This window comes from Poecilia mexicana, unplaced genomic scaffold, assembly GCF_051168715.1.
Source record: "Poecilia mexicana isolate PSO_F unplaced genomic scaffold, ASM5116871v1 scaffold_21, whole genome shotgun sequence".
In the NCBI taxonomy this organism is placed as follows: domain Eukaryota; kingdom Metazoa; phylum Chordata; class Actinopteri; order Cyprinodontiformes; family Poeciliidae; genus Poecilia; species Poecilia mexicana.
Window position 1 is genome coordinate 22,791,949 of NW_028263390.1, and position 27,311 is coordinate 22,819,259.

The 27,311-nt window shown below is 38.6% G+C and overlaps 3 protein-coding genes across 3 annotated transcripts; all 3 read left to right on the plus strand.

The window, feature by feature from the left end:
• The first annotated feature begins 3,012 nt into the window (after positions 1 to 3,012).
• On the plus strand, positions 3,013 to 11,555 carry LOC148153138 (uncharacterized). The gene is made up of 8 exons (XM_088002285.1): positions 3,013 to 3,073; positions 4,651 to 4,950; positions 5,737 to 6,012; positions 8,585 to 8,896; positions 10,271 to 10,549; positions 10,878 to 11,003; positions 11,073 to 11,101; positions 11,230 to 11,555. The coding sequence occupies exons 1-8, from the start codon at positions 3,013 to 3,015 to the stop codon at positions 11,305 to 11,307; spliced, it is 1,461 nt and encodes a 486-aa protein (XP_087858411.1). The 3' UTR covers positions 11,308 to 11,555.
• A 1,947-nt stretch (positions 11,556 to 13,502) lies between these two features.
• On the plus strand, positions 13,503 to 17,678 carry LOC148153139 (uncharacterized). Its single transcript, XM_088001756.1, has 8 exons — positions 13,503 to 13,625; positions 13,946 to 14,251; positions 14,740 to 15,004; positions 15,799 to 16,073; positions 16,423 to 16,704; positions 17,023 to 17,124; positions 17,194 to 17,222; positions 17,351 to 17,678. The coding sequence occupies exons 1-8, from the start codon at positions 13,583 to 13,585 to the stop codon at positions 17,426 to 17,428; spliced, it is 1,380 nt and encodes a 459-aa protein (XP_087857882.1). The 5' UTR covers positions 13,503 to 13,582; the 3' UTR covers positions 17,429 to 17,678.
• Positions 17,679 to 19,035: 1,357 nt separating this feature from the next.
• LOC148153140 (uncharacterized) lies at positions 19,036 to 26,623 on the plus strand. The gene is made up of 8 exons (XM_088001738.1): positions 19,036 to 19,116; positions 19,452 to 19,757; positions 23,833 to 24,102; positions 24,842 to 25,129; positions 25,471 to 25,752; positions 25,996 to 26,097; positions 26,167 to 26,195; positions 26,323 to 26,623. Exons 1-8 carry the CDS (start codon positions 19,050 to 19,052, stop codon positions 26,398 to 26,400), a joined length of 1,422 nt encoding a protein of 473 aa, XP_087857864.1. The 5' UTR covers positions 19,036 to 19,049; the 3' UTR covers positions 26,401 to 26,623.
• The last annotated feature ends 688 nt before the right edge of the window (positions 26,624 to 27,311 follow it).

The following is a 27,311-nucleotide window of genomic DNA, read 5'->3' on the forward strand; positions in this document are numbered from 1 at the left end:
GGAAGATTTAGGACGTATCTTACTTTTGACACAGTGAAAGAATATAAATAATAGTCTTTACCACCTGTGTAGACTTTGCCGGTGAATGTTATAACACATAATATAAGTTTTATAATATGTGCTATATTGTTTCATTTCTAATATAGACCCTTGTGTCAGATAATCTAAGTCAATGTTAGAGAATAATTAATTTTTTTAGATTAACAGAATCTCAGTTAGCCTTCATAGCGGGGCTGAACCCGTATTACACCAAGCACTGTAGCTAATATTAGCTGGTATCTCACCGGTGGACATAAATACAGTAAAGTAATATTCTAATCACAATATATACACAATAACATGTCCATCTTACTTGTGAAACGTTGTCTGTGGAGCCCTCACATCAATAATCCATCGACCAGAACAACAATATCCCTCAGTGCTGAGGCATCTTCTGCTGTTTTGATTGAGCAAAGTAGGAGGGTATACCGCTCCAAGATGGCCGCCGTATTTCCTGCGCAGGAGCGGTCCATGAGGCGTCTATGCTTATATTATGTCTATGGGACTTACTGAGGAGAGCAGAGAAAAGACAGGAAGTAAAATATGGAGATCCATTGAAGTTTAAAAAAACAGCTTTTTGTTTTCCTTAAAAAAGAGAAATTCTTTCTCATTATGTCAGAAAAACTGATTAAACAGATACAATTTGGAACAAGTAGTTGAGAAAGGATAAACGTCAGAGTTAAAAAAGTAATTACACACTAATATATTTATATATGAAGCTTGTCAAAATTTGCTTATTCTTTGAATATATTTTGTAAAGTCAACAAATTGTTTCTTCAGACGTTAATTGGTGTTTTAATTTCTGTTATGTTGCTCTTGACAGTTGGTGGTTACCATAGTAACCGGTGACTGACAGCTGATGTTTATTTGACCAACCAAAAATGTGCAATATGTATTAAAACTAAATCTGACAGATGCACAAATGTGGGTTCCCTTACCATTTTATTGATTTGAATACCCATAACTATCGATAATTTATTGGAACACAAAATAGTTTGTTCGTTTTTTAACCTCATTAAGCTTTGAACGTCATGAGAAAAGGTATTTAAGGTGGCATCATGGGGAACCTCTAGAGGTTATTTAAGGTGGCATCATGGGGAACCTCTAGAGGTTATTTAAGGTGGCATCATGGGGAACCTCTAAACCAGTGTTTTTCAACCACTGTGCCGCAGCACACTAGTGTACACAGTGATCGTCAGGTGTTCCGTGGAAATTATCCAATTTCTCCTACCGTATTTTCCGCTGCTACTTTTTTCTTAAACTTTGGACATGCGGCTTTTCTGTGAATTCATCTTCAACCACCAGGGGGCTCTCTAGCAGGAAGTGAATCATTGGAAGTCAAAATTGGAAATCAAAGAAGAACGCGCTGATTTTCATTTAGAACAACCACATGCTAGCACCACGACGGAGAAATGTTTTCAAACTCATATGATGCAGCAGTTGAGGAGTATCGATCTGGCAGCACAGGAGGGAAATAAAGCCGCTGCACGTAAACTCGGCGTGAACAAAACCGGATTTGGAGACGGAGAACTTAATATATCCAGCAGTTATTAGGTCGCAGCCCTCTGCTGCCCTCTGCTGGGTCCTTATGGGAAACCGAGAGCGGCAGAGATACCAGCGGCCTGCAGCCCGGTGCGGCTGATAGATGTAAGTTTTCAGGGGGGGTAAAAAATTTGAAGGCACGGTTTATAGTATGGTTCGCTCATAGTCCTGAAAATAGGGTAATTGGTCTTAAAAGATTTTTCTGAAAACGAATTAATTATCTGCAAATAATGCCATCTTTGAGTGTCTTTGCTGTAGAAGTGACTAGCAGCGTAATCATGTAATTTTATTACCACTAGGTGGCAGTAGGTACAGAGCATTTTACATTAAAACAAGAGAATTAGTGATGCATCACACCACAGTGTTGTGGCCGTGTTCAGGTGTATTTTTGAAGTGGACATGTTAAGTGCAATTTGAAATAAGAAATGTAAAATATGATAAATAATTGTTTGTGTTTATTTGATTCCTATTCAAGACACTTTGATAAGAATGACTTTATATGTAATATAGGCGGCTACAGAGTATCTTTGTTTAAATTTTTGGTTGGTGGTGTGCCTCGTGATTTTTTCAATTAAAACAGTGTACCTTGGGTCAAAAAAGGTTGAAAAACACTGCAGTAAACAACTCTCAAATGATCTGAAAACAAACATGCTTCAACATAATAATTTAGGAGAAGGACAGAATAAGTTATCTCAGATATTTCAGCCGTCCGTCTCCACTGTGAGGAACACAGGAAGGACATGGAAAACCACATAAAAACATTAAAACATTTTCACACTGAAAATAATTTACTTGCCGACTCATTCTTCATCAGAATCTGGTTAAAGTAAAAAGTAATCCCAATCAAATTAATCAGAAAATCCTCTTGTTCAGAGAACTTTGGGGAGCAAACGGCATCATGGAGGAGCACAGCAGACACATCACCAGGGAGTTTAAAGCAGTGATGATGAGATGAAGCTTCATGAAGCACTGAGGCTTCAGCTGTTTGGCTCCTGATGGCCGCGGCGCTTCATCTGCTCTAGTGCGACATCAAGTGGGCAAAATGTGAAAAACAGGCAACGAGGAAACATCATGGAGCTGGAAATGAATAAACAGCAAATAATGTTTGTGATTCTGATACATAAATTCTGGGGGAGATGGATGTGATGGGTTTGTTACTCTAACCAAGCTTGTGTCACTATGGACAACATTATATTATTTTATTGATGAAAAATAAAAACTTGAACTGTGCTCAGGTTCTGTGCTTTGAGATGATTCTGTCTGCTGCAGAAAATACCTGAGCTCACAGAGAGCAGATGAAGCAGGAAGCGCATCAGCAGGTTTATAGAAGTTGGATTAAATATTTTCTCACCTTCACAATATTCCAGGGCATTTTCCAATCCTCCAATGTTACCGAATGTTTTTATATACTGTCTCATCTTACATCCTAAAATGACTTCCTATACTGGTTCTATCCTCTCCTTTCTGCAGAGCTCCAGAGGCCTCAGCACAGGTGAGTTTTATAAATATATTATCATGACTTTTCACCTTTTAAAACATTAGAAGGACATTAGGATCCATAGGACTATTAGCCTCCTCTGCACTAATGTGTCTTTATGGAAGAGTGTGAAGAAGAAATCCATGGTTAAAGAAAACCATCAGAAGTCCTGTTAGCAGTTAGCAGTTTGTCAGCAGCCATGTTGGACACAGCAAACATGTGGAAGAAGGAACTTTGGTCAGACCAGAGCAAACCTGGACTTTTTGACCAAAATGTAAAACACTGAACATCACTGTGAACACACCATCCCCACTAAGTATGGTGGTGGCAGCATTATGCTCTGGGCTGTTTCTCTTCAGCAGGGACAGGGAAGATGGTCAGAGTTGATGGGAAGATGGATGTTGCCAAACACAGAGCAATGTTGGAAGAAAAGCTGTTGGCGTGTAAAAGACTTGAGACTGAGGCGGAGCTTCAGCTTCCAGCAGGATGACCAGCCTAAACATAAAGCCAGGCTACAAGGGGTTAAAACGAAACCAGGTGTTAGAACGGCCTAGTCAAAGGCCAGAACTAAACCTAATCCAGGGTTTGAGGCAACATCTCACAACTGCTGTTCACAAACAATCTCCATTAGAGGAGGCTGGTGGGTTCAGATAGACACTAACTCAGCAGCAGAGCATTCTGGGAGTTGTAGTATAAGTGGTAAATGCTCTAGTAAACGTTTTTATTCTAAAGTATTTATATTTTCTGCTGTAAGGATCCAGTTGGACCTGCTTGGATTCTGTTCTGACTCGGTTTATCTGCTCTATCTGCTGCTGTTAGTGGACCGACTGCAGCTCATTAATATGCATCAGTTTATCTCTGACTGCTCAGGCAGCGGAAACTAGAACAAGTTGTACAAAAATATGCAGTTAAAGAGCAGGAAATAAAACTTAGTTTTCATGTTATTCAGCTAAAACATGATTCACTTTAGTTGATCTGAGTGTTTCAGGGTGAAAGAGTTAAATGTGGTTTAAATGTTTGTTTCTAACTAAGTTTCTGCTGGTTGCTGTTTCTGGTGGTTTTCTGTCAGTTTCTGGAAACGATGAAGTTGATAAGAGCAAAGTGACAGGATGGGTTTGGATGGATATTTGACTTCAATCATTAATTCAGCCGCAACCAGGAAACATCATCAGTGTTTTCAGATCAGCAGCAGAGAAAAGTCTCTCAGTTCAGCAGCTGATAGACGGACAGGAGATGTTGGTTCTGGTTCTGGTTCTGGTCGTTCTTCAGTTTGAAGGTAAAAAATCTGTTTTCTTTCACATGAAGATGAGAAAAATTAAAGATTCTTTGGTTTATTTCTGTATTTTATAAGATATGAGACTTAACATTTAGAAGTTGTGTATGAGTTAATCAGGTTTTGACCGAATGTATTGAAATATTTTCAGGTTTTAAAATGCTAAACATTTTTACAAGGTTCCAAATAAAAAAATAGAATGTTATAGCAATAAATCAAACATCATGTAACATAAATAACTACATATTTTTGATTTTACCTTCATGATTGCTTTTGTGTAGAATGAAGTAAAACTTTAATGTCTTTGTTTCTGCTGCAGGAACCAGAGGAGAGGAACTTCATCTCTATCACAGACGTGGAGAAAATGTTGTTCTACCTTGTAACAGTCCTTCATCGTTTTCCTCCTGCTCTGATGTTAAATGGTTTTACAACAGAAATAAAAATACTCAGCAGGAGGTTTGGAACGGAACAGATATATATCAAGATTCCAGATTAAATATGGACAGCAGCTGCTCTCTGACCATCAATGATGTCTATCCTCAACATTCTGGACTCTACATCTGCAGACCAGGTTCTGATGCCTCCTCTGATGGTTTAGTGTATCTGAATGTTTTAACCAGTGAGTATTTAGACCTGAATGATTTAACTCTCAGTCTCTTTCCTTCTGATCTACTTGGTGAAATGTTGGACAGATGTTTCTGACATCATCAGTTCTGATTTCCTTTTTCTCTGAACCTTGAACTTCTTTGGACTTTAACATGAGGGAACCTCTCAGTGACCTGATGCAGTCAGAAGGTCACATGTTGTTCAGTCAGAGAGAAACGATCATTTATTTAGATTCAGGCAAACATTACCCATCAGGCCTCACACCTGGTTTAACTTTTCAGTCAAATACTTTATATTGAAGATGTAAATTCATTTAGTTAAAGATGTTATATCTACTAATGATCAAATTAAACTCTCAGTGCCGTTTCTATATTTTATTTCTGCACTTTGTGATGTTCCTGCTACTTCCTGTCTGATCTGGGGGCGGAGCCAAGCTGTGATGTCGTCAGGAAGTCGCTCATCAGAGTGAACGTTGTGCTGAGGATGTTTAGATTTAATCAGTTTGTCTCTTATGGTGGATCAACGTTTGATCAAACTACTGAATCATTTACTTTAAAGATTTCTTGTTTTTTTTCCATCATGATGATGAAAACCTGCTGAGATCTGCAATATTAGTTCAGATCAATCATTAAGTGACATGAAGACAAAATCTAAAGTTTTATCAAAATGTTCTTATTTATTTATTTTATATTTTACTGTCTGCAGCCTGAGACACTTCACCTTTTGTTAAGATTCTTACGTTAGAGAAAGTTACTTTCACATCTTTCAAATTGAGACAACAATTGTTTTTTTCTTTCAGATTTTCCACCATATTCCAAATCAAAAGACACATTCCACTGCTCTCTGTGGAGATTCAGTGGGTTGGATCTTTGTCCAGAGAAAAGTTTCCGCTGGTTGGATGAAACAGGAGCTGAACTGACTGAAGGTGTTTGGTTTGAGCTCAGAGGACCAAAAATCTGTGTTTCCTCTCTAACTGTGAAGGATCAGAGCGACAGAAACAGAAACTTCACCTGCCAGTTTGTTGAAGAAAACAGAGTGAAGGTTGAAACTCACAACACACCATCTTGGCTTGAAGGTATGAAGCCTTTTATTTACACACTAAATAGGCGTTTTCGCACTGCGAACGGAACGGAACGGTTCCAGCCCTGTTGTGTTCGCATTACAATGAGGCGCCATCGAAGCGGTGCCGGACGTCATTATCTTTAAAACTAAATGTGGTTTGAGTTGGTTGGTTTCTAACTGCCAATTTAATAAAGAAGAAGAAAAATTTACCTCATTGTAGTGCAATGTAGGTCATCGCACTACATTGAGACGAATCCATTGTTAATTAAAACTAATAATAAAAATATTGCAAAGAGCACTCTTGACAAAATATAGTAGTGAGAGCCAGCTGTCAACGGAAAATCAACGTGACTCCATAACAACCAGCGGCCAATCAGCTGCTGGTTCTAAGCAGAGCCGCTTGGCCGGCAGGATTGGAACCACAGCTCTTGTGGTTCCGAGGGGCCGGGTGGAGCCGGTCGCAAGTTGTAATGCGAACACGCTCGGAACCGTTCCGTTCCGTGCAGTGCGAAAGCACCTTTTAAATGATAAAAACAACAGGAAGTAATAGGAGTTTGTATTTTTTGTTAAATATTCTTCATTAAAGTATGAACCACTAAAGAGGATAAGGGCCTGTGGAAATTTTTTTTTTTTTTTCTCAAATTCCTGAGATTAGATTTGTGGTGCATTGAAGCTGAAAGCTGCTTCTCCATGTTTGGTTCTGGTTCTGGGGATGCAGAGCAGAACCAGAACCAGAAGACCTGAGAGGCCAGAAAGGTTGATACAACAACAGCAGAAGTTGAAGCCATTCACTAATTTATAAATTAGAAACAGTATTTTATAGTTTATTCTCTGAGCTACAGGAAGCCAATGGAAGGACTGTAGAACTGGGTGATGTTCTCTAACTTCCTGGTTTTAGTCAGAACTTCAGCAGCAGCGTTCTTGATCAGCTGATTGATATTTTAGTCAGACCTGTGAAGACGCTGTTGCAGTAATCAATGACTAAAGATAAACGCATGGATGAGTTTCTCTAGATCGCGCTCAGACATCAGTCCTCTAATCCTGGAGATGTTCTTCAGGTGATAGAAGGCCGACTTTGTGACCATCTTTATGTGGCTCTGAAGGTTCAGGTCAGAGTTCATCACTACTCCCAGGTTTCAGGCTGATCGCTGGTTTTAGTTGTAATAACTGAAGCTGTGCATTGACTCTTGATATATAACTCTAGATCTGTAACTCTAGATCTATAGCTAAAGATTGTTCCTGTTTAGGTCCAAAGACAATAACTTCAGTTTTGTTTCTGTTCAGCTGGAGAAAGTTTTGGCCCATTCACACATTTATCTGTTCTAAGGATTTATTCAGTGATTGGATGGGGTCAAAGGTCGCATGGTGACATCGTGATGTAGAGCTGCTTATCATCTGCGTATTTATGGTAATTAATCCTATTTCCTGTTATAACCTGAGCTATACCTCAGGTTAAACGGCTGAGGTAAATTAAATAAGAGAGATCTTAGGATTGAACCTTGGGGTTCATCACACATGACTTCTGTCTGCTTCGATGAGAAATTTCCTGTTGTTCTTAATGTAAGATTCGAACCAGTCGAGTGCTGGACCGGAGAGTCCGACCCAACTCTCCAGTCGTTTTAGTAATACATCATGATCAACACTGAGGTCCAACAGAACCAGCACTGTGGTTCTTCCACTGTCTGTGTTCATATGGATGTCATTGAACACTTTTACGAGGGCCGTCTCCGTACTGTGGTGAGACCAGAAACCTGACTTCCTGTACATATTCGGCTGATTCGTGGTTAGAGAGTATTTTCTGTCATAGTAGAAACGGTGTATTTGGGAAAAGACTCTGGTTCTCTTGGCATTGCAGAAACGGCCGATTCCATTTACAGTCTCATCTCTGACAATAAGTACTTTTGGCACATTTGTGGTTTTCTTCGTGTTCGCTTTGGGGGTGAATGTGCTTCCTACCTGTGGCTGATGTCTGAAGGAGAGGTGAAGTGCAGCAAATCTTGTTTTGTCCTGTGAAAAAGAGCCAGAGGAATAGTTTCTCCTCGTTTGTTGTCCTTCGGTGCAGCAGGTGTTGAAGTCGGATGTGGGTTTCGGCTCAGAGCTGGACATGCCGATTCGTCCAGGTGAGGGGTTAGAGTAAGAGTAGTTTAAAAAAAAACTGGGTATTTGGAGTAACTTTAGCAGTCAGTGAGGAGCAGAGAACAGGAAAAGCTGAACATGTGCGAAAGCAAACAGTGAGAACCCAAGATATTTCACATTTAGATTGTTTTCCTTTACTTACTTTTGAACAATTAGGAATAAATAATAGTTAGAATTTGCTTTGCTATATAATTTATGGGTTTTTTGTCGTCTTTGTCAAACCTGCCATGAAAAAGGTGTAACAGTCCACCAAAAAGCCAAACTGTAAATATATTTTATTCCTACAATTTGAAGAGAAAAATCTGTGGTTTCAATTGTTCACCACTGATATTTTCCTTTATTAACATTTTATTGGAGAGATGCATTTAATATCTGTTGAAAAGCACATTATTATATTTTTAATAGTTAAATATAGCATAAAATGTTTCTGAATGTGTCTTTTTCTGCAGTTGACAGGGGAGAACTAGTCCATCTCTACCACAGAGCTGGAGATGAAGCTGTTCTGCCCTGTAACAGACCTTCATCATCTGACTCCTGTTCCTCTGTTGACTGGATTTATAAGAAAAATGAAGACATGAACTATGAACAGGAAGTTCACAAAGGAATCGTTCAGAGTTCAGCTCGTTCTGCCAGGCTGAGTTTGGACAGGAAATGTTCTCTGATCATCAACAACATCACCAAGGAGGATGCAGGATGTTACAAATGTCAGCTTTGGGACAAAGGCAGTTATGAAACACATGTGCACTTAAATGTGATGATAAGTAAGTAAACTAAACTAATGACTCTCTACCTGCTGATTTCAGTTTTTCTTAACCCTGAAATCTCTGTTTGGATCTGACTGTTTAGATCAAGATGTATTTTTATCACAGGAAATAGGATTAATTACCATAACTATGCGGCTGATAAGCAGCTCTACATCATGATGTCACCAGGTGACTCTGAACCATCTTTCAACAGATAAATGTGTGGATGTGCCAAAACTTTCTCCAGCTGAACAGAAACAAAACTGAAGTTATTGTCTTTGGACCTAAACAGGAACAATCTACAGTTACAGATCTAGAGTTACAGATCTAGAGTTATATATCAAGAGTCAATGCACAGCTTCAGTTATTACAACTAAAACCAGTAATCAGCCTGAAACCTGGGAGTAGTGATGGACTCTGACCTGAACCTTCAGAGCCACATAAAGATGGTCACAAAGTCGGCCTTCTATCACCTGAAGAACATCTCCAGGATTAGAGGACTGATGTCTCAGCAAGATCTAGAGAAACTCATCCATGCGTTTATCTTTAGTCCATTGATTACTGCAACAGTGTCTTCACAGGTCTGACTAATAAATCAATCAGCTGATCCAGAACGCTGCTGCTGGAGTTCTGACTAAAACCAGGAAGTTAGAGAACATCACCCAGTTCTACAGTCTCTACACTGAGAGAATAGACTTTAATATACTGTTACTAGTTTATAAATCACTGAATGTCTTATCATCACATTAAAGATCTGTTGCCATAGCAACCTTCCAGATGCCTCAGGTCTTCTGGTTCTGGTTCTACTCTGCATCCCCAAAACCAGAACCAAACATGGAGAAGCAGCTTTCAGCTTCAATGCACCACAAATCTGGAACAAACTTCCAGAAAACTACAAAACAGCTGAAACACTGAGTTCCTTTAAATCTAGACTACAACCCACCTGTTTAGTGTTGGATTTGAAACCTAATAAATGAAACATTGATAAACATCATGATGTGTAATGATGGCAAAAGGTAATGATGATAAATGTGTGTTCTATGATTTTGTATTTTTTGTGTTTTTGATGTAAAACACTTTGAACTGAATTGTTGCTGAAAGGTGCAACACAAATAGAATTTGATTGATTGATTTATTGATTGATTGATTGATTGATTGATTGATTGATTTTAGAGACTAAATTCTGTTCAGTTCTCTCATTCAGATGTTATTTATGTTGTCGTGGTAACAAGACTTCCAGTGGCCGACCTTCATATTTACTGCCAGATGTCATTATGTAATATTCCCATAGAACATCTTCTGTCCGTAACCATAGATATAAAGTTATCTTTGTTGGTTTCTGTTTATAAAAAGTCTTTAAACATTAATTGTTTTTGTCTTGTTTTCTTTCAGTCTCTTCATCTGCACCAGATCCTGATCCAACTGAGAATGGAGACGTAACATTATTGTGTTTTCTGGTGAGAATCAGTTCCTGTCCAGATAAAAGTCTCCTCTGGGTGAACGAGACAGGAAGTGAACTGACTGGTGAAGGTGACGGATATAAATCAGGAGGACAGACTGGTTGTGTTTCTTTTCTCACTGTGAATCTTCAGAGCAGCAGAAGATTCACCTGCCAGTTTGTTGAAGGAAACGAAGTGAAGATAGAAGCTCACTATGGATCGGACTCTAAAGGTGTGATGTCATCACATCTGTCTCTACAGCCATATTTTCTATTGAAGAAGTTAAATTGTTGCAATGCTCTTATGTGTAAATATTTAGTATTATTGATGTATTTAATCTTATGATTAAACTGGAGCATTCCTAATTTAACATAATTATTTTGGACATTTTGTCTTTCCACACCACAGTTTTTATCTCCAGTTTTCTTCTCCATCATGGTGGTTCAGGTTCTCCTGGTTCTGAATGTGGATCCAAAGTCTCAGACTCTCAGATTGATGTTCAGTCCACCATCATGTTGAAACTATTTCCTTCCTAAACCAGATGAAAATGATCCAATCAGGTTGCTGCTCCGTCTCCTCCTCAGGCCCCCCCGCCTCGTCTCCTCTGAGCTTCATCATGTTGACTCTGAAGATCACAGGACTGATCCTGATGGTTGGACTCACTGTTGGTATCATCAGAACCAGAGGTGAGGAAACTCAGCTACCATGGAGACAATTTACACACTTTAATCACTTTATTCTGTTTTTCACTGCAGGAAGAAAAAAGCCTCAGAAAGACATTAAAGTAAGAGAAACAATCATGATGAATACATTCATAGACCTTTTATATGTAGAGTGGCTGTTAGAAAATAGATGGATGTTCATTTAGTGTCTGTATCAGTTTCATCCAGTTAATCTCTGCTTGTATCTCAGGTTCGTTTTGCTGCTGATGACGACACAGTGAGCTTTGAAAATGATGGAGAACGTTCTGCTGCCGCCGCACTGCACTGAGCTTCATCACATCCATGATGGTTCATTAAAAGCTTCATTTTAACTGTTAGCCAGAACTAAAGGATATTTTGCTTTGAGTTATCTGCATATGAATAGTAATTTTAATTGTGTTAAATTTGCTGCGCTTCATGTATTAAAAACATCACAGATAAGATAAAAGCTGATTGTTTGGTCTAGAATAGTTTGGGATAAGATGCTTTAAATGTGTTGTTTGCTTCCTGTTTGGTGTAAATAAAAGATTTGTCACATATTTTGTCGTATTTCTAAGAACTCCTGCTTTATCAAAGGAAGTGGTGTAAAGCATGAGGGATTTGCTGATCACTCATTGGTTGATGTCCAGAAAGTGGGAGGAGAGAAGAGAAGGAACAGGAAGTAAAAAGTGTTGTTTTGTTTCTCCTTATCAAACATGTTTTGGACCAGTGAGCTCCTGATGTTCAGTCGCTTCCATCCTCATCTGGCGCTGTGCTGGTTTGGGGCCTTCAGGTTTTCCTTCTGAAACTTTTGCTCTCATTGTTTCTGTTGTTCTGTGTCTTATTTTGGACAGAGGAGCAAAGACAGAATCCGTCTCGTCTGAAGAGACTGGAGGACAAACTGAGCATTTTCTTCTGCTGCTCTTCTATTTGCAACAGTTGCTCTCATTTCATTGTAACTTTTTGTGTTCACTCTGCTGTTGTTGCACCTGGTCTGGCTTTCTGTGTAGCTGTGATACCTTCCTGCAGGAGGGCATCCACTGGCATGATGCTGCCATCAGCTAATTTTTCTCCATCTCCTGGTGTTAAATATCCTGGAATCCACATCTGTAAATTATGGCAGTGAAGATCAGCTTCAAGGTTTATTCATGTACACAAGTGATGCTTGTCCAGAGAACAGATGGAAAACTGTGTGAGCTTATTATATGAAGTAATATGGACTATAATTAATTACATTTGCTCAAAAGTAACATAACATCATAAAGATTTAAGCTCTAAACATCTTTAAACCTTTGCATTGTTTGGTTGTTTCTAAGTTAATATTTTGACTTAGAAATAAGCCGGTGTGTTTTATGGTGACATGATAAATCTTCAGCATTGAAGTTTATTCATCACAGTCATAACACTGAGAGCTGGGAACATGAAGCAGCTGGTGCTCTGATAATAAGAAGTATTTGTACGACACATTTATTAGTTATTCATTTTATGTTTAGAGGTTTTATTGATCTCTGAACTGCTTCAAACAGGAATCTGAGGCCTTCATGGTGTTGCATCGATATGTTTCTGATCTATTTTTACTTCATCAGATAACAGAGACTCGTGACGCAGCACTAAGCTGCTGTATCAGAGCCTCATACACGCCATAACGATGCTGAACAGCCAATCAGATGCAGGCGACTCAGTTATAACACCAATGCAGATCTGATCCAAATAAAACTTGTAAATCACTTTAAAGGACACATCAAATGACCAAAACTGTCTGTGGCATTAATGTCTTCAACCAGACAAAAACTGTTTTGCCTCTAATAACAATAATCATTTAGTCAATGTCCAGATGTTAAAGTATCAGAAACGTTGATAAAGGAAACAATCATTAAAGCTCAGTTTGATTCTCTGATCTACTCTGATGGACTCTGGTCCAGACAGCTGGCATTTCTTCTTCTACTGATCTGACTGGTTGGAGCATCAGGTCACATTTAATGTCCACAGAACAGGAGGCTTACAGATGGCCGACTGAGCAGCAGAGCATTCTGGGAGTTGTAGTATAAGTGGTAAATGCTCTAATAAACATTTTATTCTAAAGTATTTATATTTTCTGCTGTAAGGATCCAGTTGGACCTGCTTGGATTCTGTTCTGACTCGGTTTATCTGCTCCATCTGCTGCTGCTAGTGGACCGACTGCAGCTCATTAATATGCATCAGTTTATCTCTGACTGCTCAGGCAGCGGAAATTAGAACAAGTTGTACAAAAAACATGCAGTTAAAGAGCAGGAAATAAAACTTAGTTTTCATGTTATTCAGCTAAAACATGATTCACTTTAGTTGATCTGAGTGTTTCAGGGTGAAAGAGTTAAATGTGGTTTAAATGTTTGTTTCTAACTAAGTTTCTGCTGGTTGCTGTTTCTGGTGGTTTTCTGTCAGTTTCTGGAAACGATGAAGTTGATAAGAGCAAAGTGACAGGATGGGTTTGGATGGATATTTGACTTCAATCATTAATTCAGCCACAAACAGGAAACATCATCAGTGTTTTCAGATCAGCAGCAGAGAAAAGTCTCTCAGTTCAGCAGCTGATAGACGGACAGGAGATGTTGGTTCTGGTTCTGGTTCTGGTCGTTCTTCAGTTTGAAGGTAAAGATCTGTTTTCTTTCACATGAAGATGAGAAAAATTAAAGATTCTTTGGTTTATTTCTGTATTTTACAACAAGTTGTGTATTAGTTAATCAGGTTTGGACCAAATATATAGAAACATTTTCAAGGATTAAAATGCTAATAACTGTTATAAACATCAACAATAGCTTCTTGAAATGATGTGAATAAAATGTTATAACAATAAATCAAACATTATGTAGCATAAATAAATAACCACACAATTTTAATTTCTCCTTCATGATTGTATTTGTGAATGTTGAAATGTGTAAAACTTTAACGTTTCTTTGTTTCTGCTGCAGGAACCAGAGGAGGAGAACTTCATCTCTATCACAGAGAAGAAGAAAATGTTGTTCTGCCTTGTAACACTTCATCGTTTTCCTCCTGCTCTGATGTTAAATGGTTTTACAACAGAGGTAAAAACCCAAATACTCAGCAGGAGGTTTGGAATGGAACAGATGTTCAGAGTTCATTTGAAGCTTACAGGTTGAATATGGACAGCAGCTGCTCTCTGACCATCAACTACATCCATCCTGATGATGCTGGACGCTACATCTGTAGATCTGGATCCTCCTCAGATGGTTTTGTGTATCTGAATGTTTTAACCGGTGAGTATTTAGACCTGCATGATTTAACTCTGTTACCTGTCATCATCTGCTGTGTTCCTCCTACTTCCTGTCTGATCTGGGGGCGGGGCCAAGCTGTGATGTCGTCAGGAAGTCGCTCATCAGAGTGAACGTTGTGCTGAGGATGTTTAGATTTAATCAGTTTGTCTCTTATGGTGGATCAACGTTTGATCAAACTACTGAATCATTTACTTTAAAGATTTCTTGTTTTTTTCCATCATGATGATGAAAACCTGCTGAGATCTATAATAATAATAATCATTAATAAAGACATGATAACATTTATCAAAATTATTTACTGTTTTTTTATATTCTACAGTCTGCAGCCTGAGACACTTAACCTTTGATAATTGATTTAATTAGATTAATTAATTTAATGCTTAACCTTACCAAAGGGTTACGTTTTAAGAAATATGTTAAAGTTTCTTTCATCTTTCAGGCTTTGACAACATTTTTCATGTTTCTTTCAGTTTCATATGGACCTTCAACAAAGGATTATTTCACATTACGCTGCTCTCTGGAGAGATTCAGTGGGTTGGATCTTTGTCCAGAGAAAAGTTTCCGCTGGTTGGATGAAACAGGAGCTGAACTGACTGAAGGTGTTATAAATGAGCTCAGAGGACCAAGAATCTGTGATTCCTTTCTACCTGTGAAGCATCAGAGCGACAGAAACAGAAACTTCACCTGCCAGTTTGTTGAAGGAAACAGAGTGAAGGTTGAAACTCACTACCAACACAAACCTACATGTATGTTGCCTTTCGTCCACTGAGGAAATGAGAAAACAGCAGGAATTAGTCGACCTTTGTGGATTTTTTTATATTCTGTTTAAAAGTCTAAGTTATTCATCTGAAATAAAAATGTTTTGATTTTTAAGTCAGACAAATAATTTTCAAAACATTTTTATTGTCTCCTGTAGCTTAAATCACTGAAACAACATTTATGAAAGAAAGAGGAGAAATTTATCACTACAGGATTAAATCCAGTGTTTTACATGAAGTGGTTCTAAGAGGAATTTATGTACATAATAATATGAACATGTCAAAGCAAAGAGAGATAATTAAGATATTTAATATTTCAGGTTTTTCCTTCACTTACTTTTGAATCATTAGGCATAAATAATAGTCAGAACTTATGCAAATTTGTTTTACTATGTTATTGTTAGACTATTTTTGTTTTCAAATTATTTTGTAATTCTTTTTCCAAAACTGCTGAGCAACAGATTTTGTTATGACTAAAATCTGTTGGGACACAAAATAGTTAAACTGTAAATAAATAGTTTTGTTTATGCAGTTGGAAGAGAAAAATCTGGTTTCAATTATTGAGCCCTGATACATTTCTTTATTAAAATATTATTGTAAAAAATGCAATTCACATTTTTCCTTGTCTTTATACAGCTGCATCATCATCATCATCATCATCATCATCATCATCATCATCATCGAAAGGTAGAACAACATTAATACATTATTCTTGATATGTTATGAATAATTCCTAAATGTAGCATAAAATAACTGGAATGTCTTTTTTCCAGTCCATCTCTACCACAGAGCTGGAGATGAAGCTGTTCTGCCCTGTAACAGACCTTCATCATCCGACTCATGTTCCTCTGTTGACTGGATTTATAAGAGAGATGGATACATGGATAAACAGGAAGTTCATAGAGGAATCGTTCAGAGTTCACCTCGTTCTTCCAGGATGAGTTTGGACAGAAACTGTTCTCTGATCATCAACAACATCAATGCTGATGATTCTGGATGTTACAGATGCAGTTATAACACTTATGTGTTTCTAAATCTGCTGATCAGTGAGTATCTAAACTAATGACTCTCTACCTGCTGATTTCAGTTTTTCTTACCCTAAAATCTCTGTTTGGATCTGAATGTTTAGATCATGATGTGTTTTTATCTGAGTTCAGTCAGAACTGGAACTGGATCTGTCTGGTTTTAGAGACTAAACTAACCTGATCAGTTCTCTCATTATCATGGTATTTATGTTTTAGTGGTGAAAATAATTTAATTATGTTACCAAAGGCCGACCTTCGTAATTACTAAAGATGTTAGTCTGCTATTCATGGCAATAAAAATAAAAGTTGTTGTTTGGTTTCTCTTTATAGAAAATATTTAATTCTGATAGATTCTCTTATTTCCTTTCAGTCTCTTCATATCCAGCAGCTGCTGATCCAACTGAGAATGAAGACGTAACATTAATCTGTTCTCTGTTGAGATTCAGAGGGTTTAGTTCCTGTCCAGTTAAAAGTCTCCTCTGGGTGGATGAAACAGGAAGTGAACTGACTGGTGAAGGTGATGGATATAAATCAGAAGGACAGTTTGGTTGTGTTTCTTTTCTCACTGTGAATCTTCAGAGCAGCAGAAGATTCACCTGCCAGTTTGTTGAAGGAAACGAAGTGAAGATAGAAGCTCACTACCAACATGAAGGTATGATGTCTGATTTTTATGAAGAAGTTAAAATGTTGCAATGTCACTTATGTGTGAATATTTAATCTTATGATTAAACTGGAGCATTCCTAATTTAACATAATTATTTTGGACACTTTGTCTTTCCACACCACAGTTTCTATGTAGATCTCCAGTTTTCTTCTCCATCATGGTGGTTCAGGTTCTCCTGGTTCTGAATGTGGATCCAAAGTCTCAGACTCTCAGATTGATGTTCAGTCCACCATCATGTTGAAACTATTTCCTTCCTAAACCAGATGAAAATGATCCAATCAGGTTGCTGCTCCGTCTCCTCCTCAGGCCCCCCCGCCTCGTCTCCTCTGAGCTTCATCATGTTGACTCTGAAGATCACAGGACTGATCCTGATGGTTGGACTCACTGTTGGTATCATCAGAACCAGAGGTGAGGAAACTCAGCTACCATGGAGACAATTTACACACTTTAATCACTTTATTCTGTTTTTCACTGCAGGAAGAAAAAAGCCTCAGAAAGACATTAAAGTAAGAGAAACAATCATGATGAATACATTCATAGACCTTTTATATGTAGAGTGGCTGTTAGAAAATAGATGGATGTTCATTTAGTGTCTGTATCAGTTTCATCCAGTTAATCTCTGCTTGTATCTCAGGTTCGTTTTGCTGCTGATGACGACACAGTGAGCTTTGAAAATGATGGAGAACGTTCTGCTGCCGCCGCACTGCACTGAGCTTCATCACATCCATGATGATTCATTAAAAGCTTCATTTTAACTGTTAGCCAGAACTAAAGGATATTTTGCTTTGTGTTATCTGCGTATAAATAGTAATTTTAATTGTGTTAAATTTGCTGCGCTTCATGTATTAAAAACATCACAGATAAGATAAAAGCTGATTGTTTGGTCTAGAATAGTTTGGGATAAGATGCTTTAAATGTGTTGTTTGCTTCCTGCTTGGTGTAAATAAAAGATTTGTCACATATTCTGTCGTATTTCTAAGAACTCCTGCTTTATCAAAGGAAGTGGTGTAAAGCATGAGGGATTTGCTCATCACTCATTGGTTGATGTCCAGAAAGTGGGAGGAGAGAAGAGAAGGAACAGGAAGTAAAAAGTGTTGTTTTGTTTCTCCTTATCAAACATGTTTTGGACCAGTGAGCTCCTGATGTTCAGTCGCTTCCATCCTCATCTGGCGCTGTGCTGGTTTGGGGCCTTCAGGTTTTCCTTCTGAAACTTTTGCTCTCATTGTTTCTGTTGTTCTGTGTCTTATTTTGGACAGAGGAGCAAAGACAGAATCCGTCTCGTCTGAAGAGACTGGAGGACAAACTGAGCATTTTCTTCTGCTGCTCTTCTATTTGCAACAGTTGCTCTCATTTCATTGTGACTTTTTTTGTTCACTCTGCTGTTGTTGCACCTGGTCTGGCTTTCTGTGTAGCTGTGATACCTTCCTGCAGGAGGGCATCCCCTGGCATGATGCTGCCATCAGACAACTCAGTTATAACACCAATGCAGATCTGATCCAAATAAAACTTCTAAATCACTTTAAAGGACACATCAAATGACCAAAACTGTCTGTGGCATTAATGTCTTCAACCAGACAAAAACTGTTTTGCCTCTAATAACAATAATAATTTAGTCAATGTCCAGATGTTAAAGTATCAGAAACGTTGATAAAGGAAACAATCATTAAAGCTCAGTTTGATTCTCTGATCTACTCTGATGGACTCTGGTCCAGACAGCTGGCATTTCTTCTTCTACTGATCTGACTGGTTGGAGCATCAGGTCACATTTAATGTCCACAGAACAGGAGGCTTACAGATGGCCGACTGAGCAGCAGAGCATTCTGGGAGTTGTAGTATCAGCAGTGATTGGGCTGTTTCCCAGCGTCCAGCTCTAGGAGACATTAGAAAGTTTCTCACAGGACAAATTTGTCTGCAGCCTCTGCTGTAAGAGATTCACTGTGGATTCTGTTCTGACTCGGTTTATCTGCTCTGTCTGCTGCTGTTAGTGGACCGACTGCAGCTCTATTTTATGCATAACAGGTTATCTTGAATTTTTCATGCAAAAGATATTACATGGTTGTACAAAACATCTGATTACAGAACAGTAGATAACCTTGATTAATCTTCTATTTTCTGTCCTTCACCAGCAGATTCTTCAGTTAAAACATCAGTGTAACAAAGTGACTTAAATGTAGTTTAACTGTTCATTCCCCAGAAATTATGCAACTGCTTGCTTCATCTTGTGGTTTTCTACCAGTTCGATGAACTGACAGAAGTTTAACAGGATACATTGCAAAGAGGAAACATCGTCAGTGTTTTCAGATCAGCAGCAGAGAAAATTCTTACAGCAGCTGATGGACAGACAGGAGATGTTGGTTCTGGTTCTGGTTCTGGTTCTGGGCGTTGTGCTTCAGTTTGAAGGTAAAGATCTGTTTTCTTTCACATGAAAATGAGAAAAATTAAAGGAAACTTTGAATTACTGTGATATTTTATGGAAATATGAGAAAGTTAATTATAGTATATATTATTCAGCCAAGTTTTGACCAAATATATAAAAAGATGTTAAAAAGTTTTGATTCATTGTCCTAAACTTCCAATCTGACAGAGATTAATTTGTTTTAATGTTGTTATAAAAATGTATTTGCTTTTTAAATGTAAATAAAAGAAAGTTTTAACAATAAATTAAGCATCATGTAACAAGTGTAGCCCTTCACAGTTTTGTGAAGGATGAAACTTTGTCTTTGTTTCTGCTGCAGGAACCAGAGGAGGAGAACTTCATCTCTATCACAGAGTTGGAGAAGATGTTGTTCTACCTTGTAACAGTTCATGGTTCTCCTCCTGCTCTGATGTTAAATGGTTTTACAGCAGAGGTAAAAATACTCAGCAGGAGGTTTGGAACGGAACAGTTGTTGAGAGTTCACTTGGAGTTTCCAGGTTAGGTGTGAACAGTAACTGCTCTCTGATCATCAACAACATCCGTGCTGACGATGCTGGACTCTACACCTGCAGACCAGGTTCTGATGCCTCCTCTGATGGCCATGTGCTTTTGAATGTTTTAACCAGTGAGTATTTAGACCTGAATGATTTAACTCTCAGTCTCTTTCCTTCTGATCTACTTGGTGAAATGTTGGACAGATGTTTCTGACATCATCAGTTCTGATTTCCTTTTTCTCTGAACCTTGAACTTCTTTGGACTTTAACATGAGGGAACCTCTCAGTGACCTGATGCAGTCAGAAGGTCACATGTTGTTCAGTCAGAGAGAAACGATCATTTATTTAGATTCAGGCAAACATTACCCATCAGGCCTCACACCTGGTATAATTTGCAATAAAATGTCAGATTTTGAAGAGGTTAAATCATTTTAAGGAGGATTTTATATCTACTACTGATGAACTGAAACTTACAGAATTTAAATTTGATCTCTATCTCCTACCTCACCACCTCTGTTGCCTTTCTGCTACTTCCTGTCTGATCTGGGGGCGGGGCCAAGCTGTGATGACATCAGGAAGTCTGAATCAATTACTTTCTAGATGTCTTTTTTTCATCATACTGATGAAAACCTGCTCAGGTCTGCAATATTAGTGTAGATTTATTAAGGCACATGGAGATAAAATATCATGTTTAATCAAAATGTTCTCTGGTTACTGTTCATCCATCCATCTTCTTCTTCTTATCCTGGGTCGGGTCGTGGGGTCAGCAGCCTAAGTAAGGAGGCCCAGACTTCCCTCTGCCCACCAACTTGGCTCAGCTCCTCCAGGGGAACCCCAAGGCGTTTCCAGGCCAGCTGAGAGACATAGTGCCTCCAGTATGTCCTGGGTCTTCCCCTCCTCCCGGTGGGACATGAACTCCTCACCAGGGAGGCGTCCAGGAGGCGTCCTGACCAGATGCCTGAGCCTCAACTGGCTCCTCTCGACGTGGAGGAGCAGCGGCTCTACTCTGAGTCCCTCCTGGATGACTGAGTGTCTCTCACTACCTCTAAGGAAGAGCCCAGACAGCCTTTGGAGAAAACTCATTTTGACCATTTGTATCCGTGACCTCGTTCTTTCGGACATGACCCAGAGCTCATGACTACAGATGAGGGTAGGAACGTAGATCGACCAGCTCTCTCATTACCATGACAGAACCAGTACAGCGCCCACTTCACTGTAGACGCTGCGCCAATCTGCCTGTTGATCTCCTGCTCCATTTTTCCTTCATTCGTGAACAAGATCCCAAGATATATAAACTCCCCCACTAGGGGTAGGACATCCTCCCCGACCCGGAGAAGGCACAGTCTGAGTGGACCGTGTTAAGTGTCTCCATTGCCGAGGAGGTTTATCAAAGCTGTGGCCGCAAGGTTGTCAGTGCCTGTCGCGGCGGTAACCCTCAAACCCGCTGGTGGACACCATCGGTGACGGATGCCGTCAGGCTTAAGAAGGAGTCTTATCGGACCTTTTTGGCCTGTGGGACCCCGGAAGCAGCTGATGGGTACCAACAGTCCAAGCGACATGCAGCTCAGGTGGTTGCTGAGGAAAAAAACTTGGGCGAGGAAGGAAATCGGAGAGACCATGGAGAAAGACTTCCCCACGACTTCAAGGTGATTCTTGTCCACCATCCGATGTCTCAGGAGGGGGAAGCAGTACAGCACCATCACTGTTTATAGTGGGGATGGTGTGCTGCTGAACCCCACTCAGGAAGTTGTGGCCCGGTTGGCAGAATACTTTGAAGAATTCCTCAATCCCACCAACATGCCTTCCATTGAGGAAGTGGAGACTGGGGACTCTGGGTCGGGCTCTCCAGTCTCCAGATGAGGTCGCTGAGGTGGTTAAAGGGCTCCTCGGTGGCAGGACCCCAAGGGTGGATGAGATTCGGCCAGAGTTCCTTAAGGTTCTGGATGTTGTTGTTGCGCTACACCCACCCCCCCCCTCCTCCTCTCTCTCTACTTCCTCTTCTGAGAGGAGGGAGATGTGCTACCAGCTCTCCAGCTAATGGGTGAAATGAGTTTCCTAAATCTGCTGGGGTTTTAGCCTGTCCAGAACTGAAGTAAACTCTGATTAAGCTGAGACAAAGAAAGACTCGCCTGGTTTCTGACTCCCTCCATCCAGATGTCCCTCCTTCTTCACCCTGTGAATTAGCCAGACTGAGCAGCCTACAGTGAACTAGGTCCACAGAGCCACCTGTTAACGGTCGCTCTTTCACTTTATTACAACTTGCATTTGTTACTGAACCAGGTTGGTTTTAGTGACGAGAAAGAATGTTGCTTTAGTTTTGGGCTAAAAGCAACCTATCAAACATTTTCCACTTTTTCCTCCCAGAATCAAATTTCATAGCTATTTTACAACCATCAAAGAACTTTAATTGAATGTCCACAGCATCCTTTAGATTTTATTAATGCTAATTATTTTATTAGTAAGGCAATTTTGCAAGGGTCAGTACAGCTTAAATCAGTAGCAGAAATAATCAAATAAGTAAAATCAATCATCTAGGCTCTTTCCCTAATGCTGACACTGTGAACTAAAAAGGGAACCTTTGAGAGAGACGTATGGAGTTTGGCATCTTGAAGCCCAGAACTGGTCTAATGATGACGAAGGTGTTGCTTCAGCAGGAGGCGCTGTGAGGACAGACGTCCCTGCAGGTCTGATGAGCTTCCATCTCTGCTTCGATGGTGAGGTCACACAGGACTTGGTGCTGGCAGGAAGAGTACTGACAGGTCTCGGGCCTCAGAGTGACTTCCTCTTGTGCTTAGCGGTCCTCAGCGTCTTGTCTTGCAGCTCTGTAGCTCCTTTCTCCTCGTCTCACCATCTTTCTGGTCTGTTGAGATGTAGACGAGCTGGTCTCACGGAAGGAACACACCAGTTCTTCATCTTTGCCTTTGTTCTTTGCCTTTGTCTTTATCTTTGGGGTCTGAACCCAGCTGATGAGAGAAGTGTGATTTGAAGCCACATGTCGCGGGGCTGACGGGTTGGTCCCCATGGAGACATTTTGTCCTGATGTCTGTTCTAATGACCCCGGGTTGCTCAACAGTCCTCCTACATCTGTTGCCTGCTCAGCATTTTCTTTGGAAAGTTTAAGTTCAACAATAAGGCCTTGGTCAGCTCTGCTCTCCTTTCAGTTCCTCTTTTCCCCTGACCTTTCACCTACCATCTACCTCCAACACATCAGTGACCTTTGATTACAGTTACACATTTTACACCATTTCAAGTTCAATGTCAAAATCACATTTATAACCTTTTGTTTCTCTGATTTAGCATTCATTCATAATATTATAACCATTACTTATTAGTTACTCTTATTTTAATCATGATGTGAGTTATTACAGACATTTCTGAAAAGAAACAAAGAATAATCCATTATTCTAATTATTTGATACCATGTTACAGTTACTTCTTCCACCTTTAAGTACTTCCATAAGTATAAGAGTAAATATACTTATAATCAAACCAACATCAACCATTGGTTAAACCAATATTAATTATTGGCCTAATTATAAGTTATTATTATTAATTTAAGTATTTTACTCTGGGTTTTATCCAATTACTCAAAATGTTTAGATTTTATTCTTTAACCCTTTAATGCTTTGAAATAAGGATAGTCTGAACTATTTTTATTCACTGCAGGCTGGAAACTTCCTCTTTCTCCAGGAAACCTGCTCTTCCTGTTCCATGACTCTCTTTCTGCCTGACTATGATTTTTTATGATTAAATAGAAAAAAGTAGAATTAAAGCAAAGTTTGCAGGACACAATAACAATAATAATAATTGTCAGACAATAACAACCAGGTTAATTTTATTACCGTCTGACTCTACTGTTGGGTCCTGATGTCACCTGTGTAATCAATTTTAAAGATAACTTTATTTATTGTTACTATGAAACTAAAATCTCCAGCATGGGGAAGTGGGATGATCTCGACTTTTCTTAACAATGTTGTCGGATTGTGATGGTTGACGTGACTCTGCAACATTGTGTGGACATCAGGACATCAGGGGCCCCACCCAGACTGCCTGGATTGGCAGACTGGGTGGTGTTCCTCCTGTTGTTACTATTCATTTTATATTCTAGATTCTGCAGCCTGAGATGCTTAACCCTTTAAGTTTAATACTTTAGAAGTTACTTTAACATTTTTCAGACTGAGACAACAGTTTTCATTTTTCTTTCAGTTTCTGCAACATATCCCTTTGCATCAAGGGAAGATAATACGTTACGCTGCTATCTGGTGAGATACAATGGGTTGGATCTTTGTCCAGAGAACAGTTTCCGCTGGTTGGATGAGACGGGAACTGCAACAACTCAAGGTGTTTGGTACGAGTTAAGAGGACCAAGATTCTGTGATTCCTTTGTAACCATTACACGTCAGAGTGGCACCAACAGAAACTACACCTGCCAGTATGTTTTAGGAAACAGTGTGAAGGTTGAAGCTCAATACACAGGTGGGTTTAAAGATGTCTTCTATCTACTAGGAAAAGGGGAAAATTAGAATTACAAGAAACTTGTGCTTTTTAACATTCTGCTTAAATGTCTAAACCAGTTTTCCACCTGAAACAAAATTGTTAGATTTATCTTATTATTATTTTTTATGCCAGACAAACAAGGTTCAAAACATTTTTATTTTCTCCTGCAGTTTAAATCACTTTAAACTACAAAGCCGGTGTTTTACATACAGTGGTACTAAGTGGAATTTATGCTCATAATAATATGTAAATGTGTGAAAGCAAAGAGAGATAACTGAAGGCATTTCATATTTGGGGTTTTTCTTTACTTACTTCTGAATCAGTGAGCATGAAACATGAAGTCAGAACTTGTGCAAGTTTGTTTTATACATAATTTATAGGTTTTTTTATTTTTGTTTTATACAAATTTTTCTGTCATCTTTTTCAAAACTGCTGAAACAATTTTATTATTGACTGGGTTTTTAACAGGGCACAAAATAGTAAAAATGTAAATAAATATATTCTTGTTTCTGCTGTTCGAAAAGAAAAAAATGTGGTTTCAATTGTTGGAAACTGATATTTATCTTTCTTAAGATAATGTAAAGGATTCATTTAACCCTTTTTCTTCATATTTAAACATCTACATTAAAAGTAAACAAAGGTAGAGCAGCACAGAGACATTATCACTAAGACAGCTAAATGTGGTGTAAAATATTTCTCTGAATGTGTTTTTCTGCAGTAAAAAGAGAACCAGTCCATCTCTACCACAGAGCTGGAGATGAAGCTGTTCTGCCCTGTAACAGACCTTCATCATCCGACTCATGTTCCTCTGTTGACTGGAAATATGGGAGAGATGAAAACATGAATAAACAGGAAGTTCATAGAGGAATCGTTCAGAGTTCACCTCGTTCTGCCAGGATGAGTCTAGACAGAAATTGTTCTCTGATCATCAACAACATCAATGCTGATGATGCTGGATGGTACAGATGCAGTTATAACACAGATGTGTATCTAAATCTGCTGATCAGTGAGTATCTAAACTAATGACTCTCTACCTGCTGATTTCAGTTTTTCTTAACCCTAAAATCTGTTTGGATCTGAATGTTTAGATCATGATGTGTTTTTATCTGAGTTCAGTCAGAACTGGATCTGGATCTGTCTGGTTTTAGAGACTAAACTAACCTGATCAGTTCTCTCATTATGATGGTATTTATGTTGTAGAGGTGAAGGTACTTTAATTATATTACCAGTGCTGAACTGAACAGATGTTAGTCTTCAATGTTTCAACAGAACAGCAACTATTCATGGCAATAAAAATAAAACTTTATGTTGCTTTCTCAACTGAAATGCTGTCTTGTTTTCTTTCAGTCTCTTCATCTCCACCAGCTGTTGATCCAACAAAGAATGGAAAAATGACTTTAATCTGTTCTCTGGTGAGATTCAGTTCTTTGGGTTCCTGTCCAGTTAAAAGTCTCCTCTGGTTGGATGAGACAGGAAGTGAACTGACTGGTGAAGGTGATGGATATAAATCAGGAGGACAGTTTGGTTGTGTTTCTTTTCTCACTGTGAATCTTCAGAGCAGCAGAAGATTCACCTGCCAGTTTGTTGAAGGAAACGAAGTGAAGATAGAAGCTCACTACCAACATGAAGGTATGATGTCTGATTTTTATAAAGAAGTTAAAATGATGCAATGAAACTTTCCACACCACAGTTTTTATGTCGATCTCCAGTTTTCTTCTCCATCATGGTGGTTCAGGTTCTCCTGGTTCTGAATGTGGATCCAAAGTCTCAGACTCTCAGATTGATGTTCAGTCCACCATCATGTTGAAACTATTTCCTTCCTAAACCAGATGAAAATGATCCAATCAGGTTGCTGCTCCGTCTCCTCCTCAGGCCCCCCCGCCTCGTCTCCTCTGAGCTTCATCATGTTGACTCTGAAGATCACAGGACTGATCCTGATGGTTGGACTCACTGTTGGTATCATCAGAACCAGAGGTGAGGAAACTCAGCTACCATGGAGACAATTTACACACTTTAATCACTTTATTCTGTTTTTCACTGCAGGAAGAAAAAAGCCTCAGAAAGACATTAAAGTAAGAGAAACAATCATGATGAATACATTCATAGACCTTTTATATGTAGAGTGGCTGTTAGAAAATAGATGGATGTTCATTTATGTCTGTATCAGTTTCATCCAGTTAATCTCTGCTTGTATCTCAGGTTCGTTTTGCTGCTGATGACGACACAGTGAGCTTTGAAAATGATGGAGAACGTTCTGCTGCCGCCGCACTGCACTGAGCTTCATCACATCCATGATGATTCATTAAAAAGCTTCATTTTAACTGTTAGCCAGAACTAAAGGATATTTTGCTTTGAGTTATCTGCATATGAATAGTAATTTTGAACCTTATTATATTCTGTATTAAATCCATTATAAATGAGTTAAAAAGCTGTTTGAGATAAGAAGCTTTAAATGTGTTTTTGCTTCCTTTTTAAATGTAAATAAAATCTTTAACACATATTTTGTTTTATTTAAGTAACTCATATTTTATCAAAGGAAGTGATGTAGAATATGAGGATATTTTTTTACTAGTCACTCATTGGTTAATGTCCAGGAAGTGGGAGGAGAAAAGTCAGAAAGTAAAATATGGGAATTTGTTGAAGCTTCAAAAAAACTCTTTTTTTTATTTACCAAACATAGAGAAAACAAAGATTTTTTACATTATGTCATAAAAAAAAACAATTTTCCAGAATGAACAAATAATTTTTTTAACAAGTAGATCATAAAAATATGAACTTCAGAGTAAAACAAAAAGTAAACGCACTAAAGCGGAACAATTCTCCATGTAAACATATGATTACAAAGAGATAAAGAAAATCAAACTGCAAATTTGAAAGTCTTTAAAATTTTCTGAAGTAACTGGATGTTAAGAGAAAACATCCCATTACTGAGATCTAACCTTCTTCAGGTTGATTCTTTTATTAATCAAGCTACAGAAATTGAATTGACTTCCAGAATTAGCTGTTGTTCTGGATTTTCCCACATCTCATTTTCCACACAATTTTTTTTAAACATGTTTAATTTAGGCAGTTTGTCTGATTTTAGTTGTTGAACATAAACCAAAACCTCTAAGTACATTTTTATCAGGAAAATGTGAAATTTTCTATGTTAGTCTGATGGTTGAGTGACATATTCCTGCATAAAATCA